We start from the raw sequence: 10,481 nt of genomic DNA, 5'->3' as shown, positions 1-10,481 counted from the left end.
TTGACATGTTGTGGGGTTGTTAACCAATGTCATAAAACAATATGTGTACTACTGTTTCATGAGAAATGATTTGATCTGTAAGCCGTCTCCTGAAGTACAATAAAGAAAAATGTGTGCATAAATGTTCTTTGAAACTTGCTATGGATTTAATTGTGTCCTCCAAATATAAGTGCTGTAAATCCTAACCACTATAGTTGTTAATGATCAGTATTAGTGTAGGGTGTGTCTTAAGTCAGTCTCTTTTGAGATACAAAAGAGCAAATGAAGCAAGCAGGGGCAGTTGGGGAAAGATAGATGACACACCACATGAGATCTCCAAGGAACCAAGAAAGAGAAGCTGAAAACAGACATGGACCGTTCCCCAGAGCCAACAGAGAAAGAAAGCCTTCTCCTAGAGCTAGCACCCTGAATTTGGTCCTCTAGCTTTGTAATCTGTGAGAAAATAAATTTCTGTTTGTTAAAGCCACCATTTGTGGTACTTTTATTATAGCAACACTAGATAACCAAGACAAGCTTTATTTGTGATAGCCAAAAAATTGGAAAGAACTCAAATGCCCATTAACAGATGACTGAATAATCACATTGTGGTGTAGCCATGCAATAGAATACCATTCAGTAATAAAAAGAACTATTCGTACATGCCACACAGATGAATCTCAAATAATTATGCTCCCTAAAAGAAACTGGACAAAAAAGAGTAAAGACTTAGTTCCATTTATATGAAATTCTATGGGGTCACTCTGAGTCAGAATGGACTCGATGGCACCCGACAACAAATCTGTAATGGAAGAAAATAAATCAATGGTTTCATATAGATAAAGGGTGGTGAAAACAGGGATAGAATGATTATAGTGGTGCACAAGGGAATGATGTCAGCAAAAATGGCAGAGTAGGGAAGACGAAGGGCCCTTCCATCCACAGAAACACTGAAAACTGGCAAAAATAGAATCAACTTCATCACAAGTCTGGAAACAGTGAAATATTTACAGCAGCCACATGTACACTTGTTAGTTGCCATTGAGTCGGTTCTGACTCATAGCAACCCAGCGTACAACACTGTCCTGTCCTGTGCCATCGTCACAGTTGTTACATTTGAGCCCACTGTTGCAGCCACTGTGTCAGTCTGTCTCGTCTAGGGTCTTCCTTTTTTTCTCTGACCCTTTACCAAACACGATCTCCTTCTCCAGGGACTGGTCCCTCCTGATAACATGTTCAAAGTATGTGAGACGAAGTCTAACCATCCTTGCTTCTAAGGAACATTCTGGCTGTACTTCTTCCAAGACAGATGTGTTCCTTCTGGCAGTCCATGGTATATTCAGTATTGTTCGCCAACTCCATAGTTCAAAGGCATCAATTCTTCTTCAGTCTTCCTTGTTCATTGTGCAGTTTTTGCATGCATTTGTACACTTAGTCAAGAAAAAGGCCACTGAAACACCTAGAACTTTGTGGTGTTTTCACTTAACCAAACCAAAGTGAAACCCACTGCTGTCGAGTGGATTCCAACTCATAGTGACCCTGTAGGACAGAGTAGAACTTCTCATAGGGTTTCCAAAGCTGTAATCTTTACAGAAGCAGACTGCCACATCTCTCTCCCGTGGAGCAGCTGGTAGGTTTGAACCACTGACCTTTCAGTTAGCAGCCAAGTGCTTTTTAACCAGTGCACCACCAGAGCTCCTGTTTTCACTTACCCATGCCCAGTTCCCCACCTCTGCTCAGTGTCAGTTTGAAGATAGCTGCCTGAGTTCCTGGTGTGGGTTCCTTGTTCTGGAGGGAGTAGAGATCTTATTCTAACAGAAATATGTTTGTCTGTTTTGACCCGTCTGGGGGCCACCTGAAGAAAACTTTCCTGGGCAGAGAAGTGACTGTGTTCAGGACATGTCACCAAAACATGGAAATGCAAATTAAGTGTACACCGTTGCCTGGGGCAAAGAGTATCAGTCAGGGGAAACAGTAAAAAAAAAAACCCATTGCCTTTGAGTGGATATTGACTGATAGCGACCCTATGGGACAGAATGGAACTGCCCCATAGAGCTTCCTAGACTAATCTTTAAGGAAGCAGATTGCCATATATTTCTCCCTTGGAGTGGTTGGTGGGTTGGAACCTCCAACCTTTTGCTTAGCAGCTAAGCACTTAACCACTGCACCACCAGAGCTCCTTGGGGAGACAATAGTCACAATGAAAACGTTGATAGGAAAAGTTAGAGAGTAAGATATTCTACAGGAGCCCGGGTGGTGCAGTGGTTAAGCGCCCAGCTGCCAACTGAAAGGTCAGCAGTTCAAACCCACTCAGTGGCTTCGCGAGAGAAAAGACCTGGCCATCTGCTCCTTTAAAGATGACAGCCAAGAAAACCTTACCGGGCAGTTCTACTCTGTCACATGAGGTCACATGAGTCAGAATCACTTGAGGGCACACAACAACAACAAAGATATTCTAAGGAGTCCCTAGGTGGAGCAAAGGTACTGGGTTGCTAATCTAAATCTGCAGAAGAAAGGCCTGGCAATCTGCTTTCCTGAAGATTGGTGGGCGGGGAAGACCGTTGCCATGGAGTCGATTCCGACTCATAGCGATCCTATAGGACAGGGTAGAACTGCCTCATAGGGTTTCCAAAGAACGGCTAGTGGGTTCGAACTGCCGATCTCTCGGTTAGCAGTCGTGGCTCTTAACCACTGCACCAACAGAGATTACAGTGAAGAAAACCGTATGGAACAGTTCGGGAACACATGGCGTCCCCGTGAGTCAGAATCCACTGCAATGGTTTTACAGGTTGAGGGGAGGGGGGCGTGTCGGGGGTGAGGCGCCCTTGGCTACACCGGTGGAACTGTGGGAATGGTATTACCCACAGGGTTCCGCTCTGTGGAGATGTGGGAACTACCCTACCCAGAAGGCGCAGGCAAGGTAGAGAAGTGTTCAGGGCAAGTGCATCACGTGGGGGCGGGACTTCCGGGGCCACTTTTGTGGCCGTCGTTTTGGCTTATTTGCGTTCATCCATCTTTTCATTCCCAGGTCTCTGGGTCGGTACTTAGGTGATAGGATCGAGAAGGCATTAGAGAAGGCTCAGAGGAATTGCCCTCACTGCCCAGAGGCGGGTCTGGGGCTCAGCAGTGGCGCTGGGCTGGACTGGGGACTGCGGTGCTCGGGTCCCTCCGCTCCCGTCCCAGCTCCGCCCACAGGCTCCATGGGAGCCGGTGCGCTGAGGGACCCGGCTCTGGTAAGTGCTGTGTCCTCCAGGCCGTCTCGTCCTGACCCTAATCTCCCAATCCTCCAGCCCCGAAAGGGGCGCCTGCTCGGGTCTCTGGCCGCCAGACCCTGGTCCTGTACAAGGGGGCGCTCGTGGCGGATACCCCTTTTCCTGAGAACTAGTGGTATGAGTTGACTGGAGCCCTGGTGGCGTAGTGGTTAAGAGCTCGGCTGCTAACCAGAAGGTCGGCAGTTTAAATCCACCAGCCGCTCCTTGGAAACTGTGTGGGACAGTTCTACCCTGTCCTGTAGGGTTGCTATGAGTCAGAATCGACTGGATGGCACTTAACAACAACAGTGTGATGGGGGTGGGAGAGAGCCCCTGACAGAGGGACCGGCAGGGTAAAGGCTGGAGGTGCAGCTAAGCTGAAGCAACAGGGAAACCGTTGTGCGTCTGCAGGGAACAGAGAGTGTTAGGAATTACGCCTGGAGTTGTACCTTCATTCTGAGGAGGGTTGTGAACAGACAGATGGTTCCAAAAACTGCTCAGAGGACAAACAAACTGGAAGGGGGACGATGATGACAGTGAGGCCCAGGGAAATTGAGTCTTTCACCAAGGTTATACAGCTGGTAAGAACAGCGCTGGGGACCGGAGATAATACGTTCATCTCAAAGTCACCTGGTTCCAGAGAGCCCACCGTGGTTGCCTGCCTCTCACATCTGCCTCTTCCCGCAGGTTCCCATGACTGGAGAACCTTTCATGGATCCTACACAGGTGAGTGGCGGGTGTCCCAGAATCTCACTGCTCCTGAAGCCTCCCATATGGTCTCTGTGATTGTGGGGTTTTGGGACACTTCACTTGCCATTCTCCCAACCCATGCATCTGAGGATCCTAGAAAAACCCCAAGTCCAGGGTCTTGAGTCAAGGCTGGGGGTTATTTGCCAGGGTTCCCATTTCTGGCAATAATGGAAAGAAGTGTGGAAGATTTTCCTAAGAAAAGGTACCAATATGTGCAAATGCTAGGAGGTGAGGCCAGTGGGAATCGTGGGAACAAAGAGAAACGGGCAGGCATCAGGCCTGGAATGGCTGCCTAATAAGGTGGGCATCTATCCTGGAGGTGAAGGGAGCAATGTGAAGTTTGGATCAGAGGAGGAGGGTGATCTGCCCCACATCTTAGGAGGCTCCATCTGGCTCCACAGTGGAGAACAGAACAGAATCTAGGGTTAGGAAGGAGGTTACTGCAATAGTCCAGGTAATTGCTGTGGAGGTAGGAGATGAGTTTGGATCGTGGATCTGTGTTTTAGGGTGAACCAACTGGATTTTCACATGTGGAGGGTGAGGGAGAGAATGGGAGGAGTCAGTGATGACTCCAGCTTTTAAGTCTTGGCAGCTGGAAGGATAGAATCTCCATCAACTGAGATAGGGAAGTCAGTAGTAGAAGTGATTTTCAGTGGGGAAATCAGGAGGTTTGTTTTGGCCATGTTAAGAGTTTGGGTGTTTCAGAAACCACTGAGTGGAGGCATCAAGTGGGCAGCTGGACACACAGGTCTGGAGCTTTGGGGAGAGATGAATGGAGACATCAAAAAGGTGGTGGCCAGTGTGTGGACCAGGATGAGACTATGGGTCACATTTCAGAGGGGCAATCTTCAGGTCATGGTGGTAATGCTGTTAGTAGGCCAGGGAGACAAGGGTGGGAGTCAAGAACTGGGCCTCTTGCTTGGGTACCTGGTTAGGGGCAGTGGCCGTCACAAATACAGGTGAGGGAGAGAAGTGGCCATGAAGGGGTGGTGTGGAAGAGAAGATGGTTTGGCAGGTGGCCACGGTTTCCAAGGGAGGGGTGGACATGAGGTAGATATGGGGACATAGGAGTAATGAAGCAAGATGACACTGAGGCTGGGCCTGATGCTCAGTCACCACTCTGTGGACTCACCAGGACTTTGTGGTGACCTTCGGTGCAGCCTAGGATCATTCATTCAGGCTGGTGGATAAGCTCAGGGGCATGTGTGGCCATCTGTGAGAGTCAGTAGGCTTGGAGTATGGGCATTGGTGACTAGGCTTTGAATGAGGGTTGGGTGCAGAGAGGAAGGCTGTGGCTATTGAGGGGGCAGCAATTGCAGCTCAGGTGGAAGCGGGCTGGGGGTGTCTGACATCCACAGGTGGTTCTGGGTGGCTGAGGCTGAAGCCAGGAATAGAGTCGTCAGGCAGAGAGGCCTTCACAGCAGGACTTGGAGCTGCTCCTGTCAGTGATCACTGTTGGAGGTCTGGAGTAGTATTAGGTCCTGTTTGGGCTTACCAAGAACTCTCTTGAGGTCATGTGCTGAATATGTCAAAAGGCTAGGGAGGTGCCTACGTTGTAGGGCAGGGAGGTGGTGGTGGCGAAGAGGGTGTAACTGTGGGCTCCAGAGATGTAAAAGTGGTGCAGTCTAAAGAACGATGTCATGTGGGCAGGGAGTGTGGACTCATGGCCCCAGGGCCCTGGTGTTAAGGACTTAAGGGTGAAGCATTAGGGACTCTTAGGAACTTAAGGTCCTTGGGTGGCACAGACGGTTTGCAGTTCAACTGCTAACCGAAAGGTTAGTGGTTTGAACCTACCCAGCAGCACCTCAGAAGAAAGGTCTGGCAATCTGCTTCCCTAAAGATTACAGCCAGCAAAACCCCATGGAGCAATTTGCTGTGAGTTGGACTTGACGGCAACTGGTTTGTTTCTGTTTTTTTTTCTTTGTATTGGGGACTTAGGGCAGTGGTGGTTAAGTGGTAGAATTCTTCTTGCCTTCTATGATCTTGTCTGTCCATGGAGACTTGTGTGTTGCTAAGATGCTGAGTAGGCTTCAGTGGAGCTTCCAGACTAAGATAGACTAGGGAGAAATGCCTGGTGATCTACTTCTGAAAATCAGCCCATGAGAACCTATGGATCACAAATGTCTGATCCCATTGTTCATGGGATTGCGATGAGTTGGGGGCCAACTAGACGGCGGCTAACACCACCAACGTTAGGACTTAAGGGAAAGCCCAAATTTGGTTGTGTCTGGACAGCAGGATCTAGAGGTCCCTGGGGGAATTGCAGGAGGGGTGGGGCCCGGCAGGTGCCCACCTGCCTATAGTTGTTCAGGGCTGGACACAGTATTTAACAGAAACATGAGATAAAAACAGCACCGTCGGCACTGGGCCTGGTATCTCCTCTGAACTGGGGAAGGGGATGGACATGGGTGGCTATGTAAGGAGATGGGTTGGGGGTCCTTAGAAGAGAGGCTGTTTATAGTTTCATCTGTCCCCATCCTGGCAGGGCTGTGTGATCTTTGAAGACTTGGCTGTGTACTTCTCCCAGGAAGAGTGGGGGCTCCTTGATGAGGCTTAGAGACTCCTGTACCATGATGTGATGCTGGAGACCTTTGCACTCATGGCCTCACTGGTTAAGACCCTCATACCTACCCTATCGCCCTGGGCTGGGCTCTCCCCTTCCCCTCCCCCAGGGCCATCTCTGTCTTTCCCACACAGGACTGTGGGCACTGCTTTGTTCCCCACTTCACTGGTTAAGCACTGTGGATGCTAGGGCTGGACTAGTGTACTGTCCGTTTCTCTTCCCCTGCATCCCCAACCCATGCTGCCTGAAGCCTCACAGGGAAGGATTCAAGCTTAGGAGTCTTCCATTCAAGCCAGTGGATCCCACCCTTGTCTCTCTCTGCCTGGGTGATGTGTCCACATCCACACAACCTGTGTGCCCCAGGTTCTGCCCCTTACTCTAGCTGACGTTTCTTCCTGTCTGACTGCCAGAAATTGCAGGCATTCTCATAGTCACTGCTGACATGGACCATGGACTGTTCTTACAAGACCCTCCTCTGAGGTTTTTATTTGTAGTATTAATTTTCTGTCCTGTGGTCGTTGTGTGCTGAGTTGCTGTGAGCCAGTGCTGGCCACTCATCTGTTTTGTCTTTCTCTTGGGACTTTGCCGTATGGAGGGCCCATGTAGTTGCAGAACTGGGTCTGGAAGTACAACGCTGGTTATTTCTCAGGGTGGATATGGCCAGATGGTCTCAGAGGAGGCCTGGCCCTACTGAGCTGCAGCTGCAGGAGGGCACAGCAGCGGGGCTGTGTTCAAATCATACCAGAAACCTGTCCTGAATCCATCAGTATTTAGGAGCAAATTCCAGTGGCCACACCTCGTATCTACCTTTTCTTCCCCAGTCTCAACACTTTGCCGACTTGTCATTTCTACTCTGACTTCTGGCTAATGCCTACCTCTGTGGACTTCATGTCTCTCCAGTTTCTCTCCCTACTCCCTTTGCAGTGCTCTCCAACATTAGCCTGCACTTATTATATCGTGTTGTTGTTAACTGCTGTCAGGTTGGCCCCTGACTCATGGCGACACCACGTGTAACAGAGTAGAACTGCTCCATAGGGTTTTCTAGGCTGTAATCTTTACAGAAGCAGATCACCAGACCTTTCTTCCACAGAGCCGCTGGGTGGGTTCAAATCGCCAACCTTTCGGTTAGCAGCTAATTGCAAACAGCTTGCACCACTCGGGCTCCTGTTGTATGACGAGGTGTGCACATATGCCTAAGTAGTCCTTGCACACAAACTATTCTATTGCAGTTGAATTTTCCTGGGCTGGAAGACATCCTTCTGCACAGCGTTCATGGGTTTTCAGCAGCAAGGATTTACTGAAAGCCATTAGCAGAGGAGTCAGTTGGACACCCTGCTTCTCTTCCTTGTGCCACATTCCATCTTTGTGTTCTTCACCTGGCAAGGCCTCCCTCATTCTGTGGTCTTTAGAAGCTCAGTACTGCAGAGCAGCCGCTTCCTCAACCTGCCCCCATCTCTGTCATCTTGAAAACAACCCGATGCACTTGTTGCGTGGTGTGTAAATAATTTATGTTCAGTCTGCCCCTTACCACCAAAGTGCACATGAACTTCTCTAGAATTTCTCCACTTACAGGTTTTTGTCATGGGGTGAAGGATAAGGAGGCACCTTCTCAAGAGAGTGTTCTTGTAGAAGAAGTGTCACGGATCAGGATCCTCAAGGTAGGTTCGTATCCCCAGAAGGCCAATTCCTGTGAGACATGTGGCCTAGTTTTAAAAGACATTTTGGACTTGACTGAGTATTGGGGAATAGATCCTGGACAGAAACTCTATACATGTGGGCCAGCTGGGAAGCAAATCTGTTTTAATGCAAACGTTCACCAGCGCTGGAAGCAGCACAGTAGAGAGAAATCCTTCAGAAGGGATATAGGCATGCGGTTGTTTGTGAAGAGCTGCAGATTCCAAGTGTCAGGGCAGCCCTTCACCTGTGGAGAGGTTGGGAAGGACTTCCTGGCCAGCTTGGCCCTTCTCCAGCACCAGGCTACTCATAATAAGCACAAGCTGCACAGTGGCACCAAGCGTGGGGCCACCTTTCACAGCAAGAAAAGTCCTTACAGTTGGTGTGAAGACAAGACAGGCTTCAGCCTCAAACACATAGTTGTTCAGCACCAGAGTGTCCACACTGGAGAAAGACCTTGTGAGTGCAACAAATGTGGGACAGCCTTTAGCTGAAAGTTTAACCTCTTTCAGCACTGGAAAGTCCACACTGGAGAAGGGCCTTATGAATGCAACAAATGTGGAAAATTCTTAACTCACATCTCCAGTTTCACTCAACATCAGAGAATTCACACTGGGGCAAGGCCTTATAAGTGTAACAAATGTGGGAAATTTTTTAGCCAAAGCTCCAGCCTTATTGTACACCAGAGAATTCACACTGGAGAAATGCCTTATGAGTGCAGTGAATGTGGGAAATCCTTTACCCAAAGCTCTAGCCTCATTAAACATCGAGGAGTTCACACTGGAGCAAAGCCTTATAAGTGTGAGCAATGTGGAAAATTGTTTAGTGACACCTCCAGCCTCATTAAACATTGTAGAATTCACACTGGAGAAAGGCCTTATGAGTGCAATGAATGTGGAAAACTTTTTAGCCAAAGCTCTGGCCTCATTCAACACAAGAGAGTTCATACTGCAGAAAGGCCTTACAAGTACAATGCATGTAGGAAATCCTTTAGCCGCAACTCTGATCTCATTCAACACAAGGGGGTTCACATTGGAGAGGGGTCTCATGAGTGCAGGGAATGTGGGGAATTCCTTAGCAAAAACACCCACCTAACTCGGCACCAAAAACTTCACATCAGAGAAAGGCCTCACAAGTGCAGTGAATGTGAGAGAGTCTTCAGCCGAAAGTCTGACCTCATTCGACACCAGAAAGTTCAGTGTGCAGAAAGGCCTTATGTGTGCAGCAAATGTGGGCAAGCCTTCAGTGACGGGTCTGCTCTGATTCAGCACCGGAAAATTGACAACCCAGATAGGCTTGATGATGAGTGCAGTGAACGTGGGAAAGCCTTCAGCCGAAGGTGTAACCTCATCTGGCACCAGAAAGCCCACGCTGGAGAGAGGCCTTATCAGTGCAGTGAGTGTGGGAAAGCCTTCAGCTGAAGTTCTCAAGTCACTGGGCACCAGAAAGTTCACAGAGGAGAAGGTCCTTAGCTGTGCAAGAACGTGCTCTTTTGTTCAGAATAATGACACTAGAGGGGCCCCTTTGTGAGGGACTGATCTACCTGAATAGACATGCCTACATTTGAACATCCACAGTGGGGAGATTTCATATATAGGGAAAACCTTCAGGAGCTGCACTGCACTTTTTTTTTTCAAATGTGAAAAGGACCACATATTTTTTATCACTACATGTCAGAAACCGTATGGACCATTTTCTGGCAGCAGACCTTTGCCAAATTAACTTTGGAAACAGAATTCATGTAGGATTAGCACAATGAATGCAACTAGGGCACGTGCAGGTAAGTTTTTAAAAAATAATAAACCAAATACAGTTAGGTCAGAAACCATAGTGCCTATATACAATCTTATAATTTGCTACAGAGTGTTCAGGAAATGTCAACAAACTATCTCTTAATTTCAAAGAAATTCTCCCAGAAATGATCTGAAATTAAAGATCTTTAAAGACTTGATCACAAAGACTTAAAAGTCTCTAACTTATGTCATTTATAGTAATGGTAATTATTAAGAGATAGAGCCCTTAAAATTATTGCCCTGAGATAATCCTTAAACCTTAAAACAAAAATATGCCTTGAAGTCTTATTAAAACCAAACAGTAGTTTAGCTTAAGTAGTTAAAAATATCTGCCTAGAGAATTATGCTCTTTTAAAAACTGTCTATATGGAATCAAAGTGACAACAGCAACTTGAAAGATTCAGATGGGGGGGCAGTGAATTTATGTTAATGGGGGAGGAACAACTCAGAAAAGGAGGTTGAGAGTGGTACAAC

The 10,481-nt window shown here is 48.0% G+C and overlaps 1 protein-coding gene across 1 annotated transcript in view; it reads left to right on the top strand.

Annotated features, from left to right (window-relative positions):
* The window catches only part of LOC101349994 (zinc finger protein 135-like), a 46,201-nt gene extending 35,957 nt beyond the window's left edge, over positions 1-10,244 (top strand). The window contains 1 exon segment of the mRNA XM_023741206.1: positions 8,057-10,244. Within this exon segment, the coding sequence (XP_023596974.1) occupies positions 8,057-9,635 (1,579 nt within the window). The 3' untranslated portion in view covers positions 9,636-10,244.
* The last annotated feature ends 237 nt before the right edge of the window (positions 10,245-10,481 follow it).

The sequence above is a fragment of the Trichechus manatus genome, unplaced genomic scaffold (genome assembly GCF_000243295.1).
Source record: "Trichechus manatus latirostris isolate Lorelei unplaced genomic scaffold, TriManLat1.0 scaffold00176, whole genome shotgun sequence".
Taxonomy (NCBI): domain Eukaryota; kingdom Metazoa; phylum Chordata; class Mammalia; order Sirenia; family Trichechidae; genus Trichechus; species Trichechus manatus.
The sequence above is the reverse complement of the archived record's forward strand: the minus strand, read 5'-3'. Positions and strand labels throughout refer to the sequence as shown.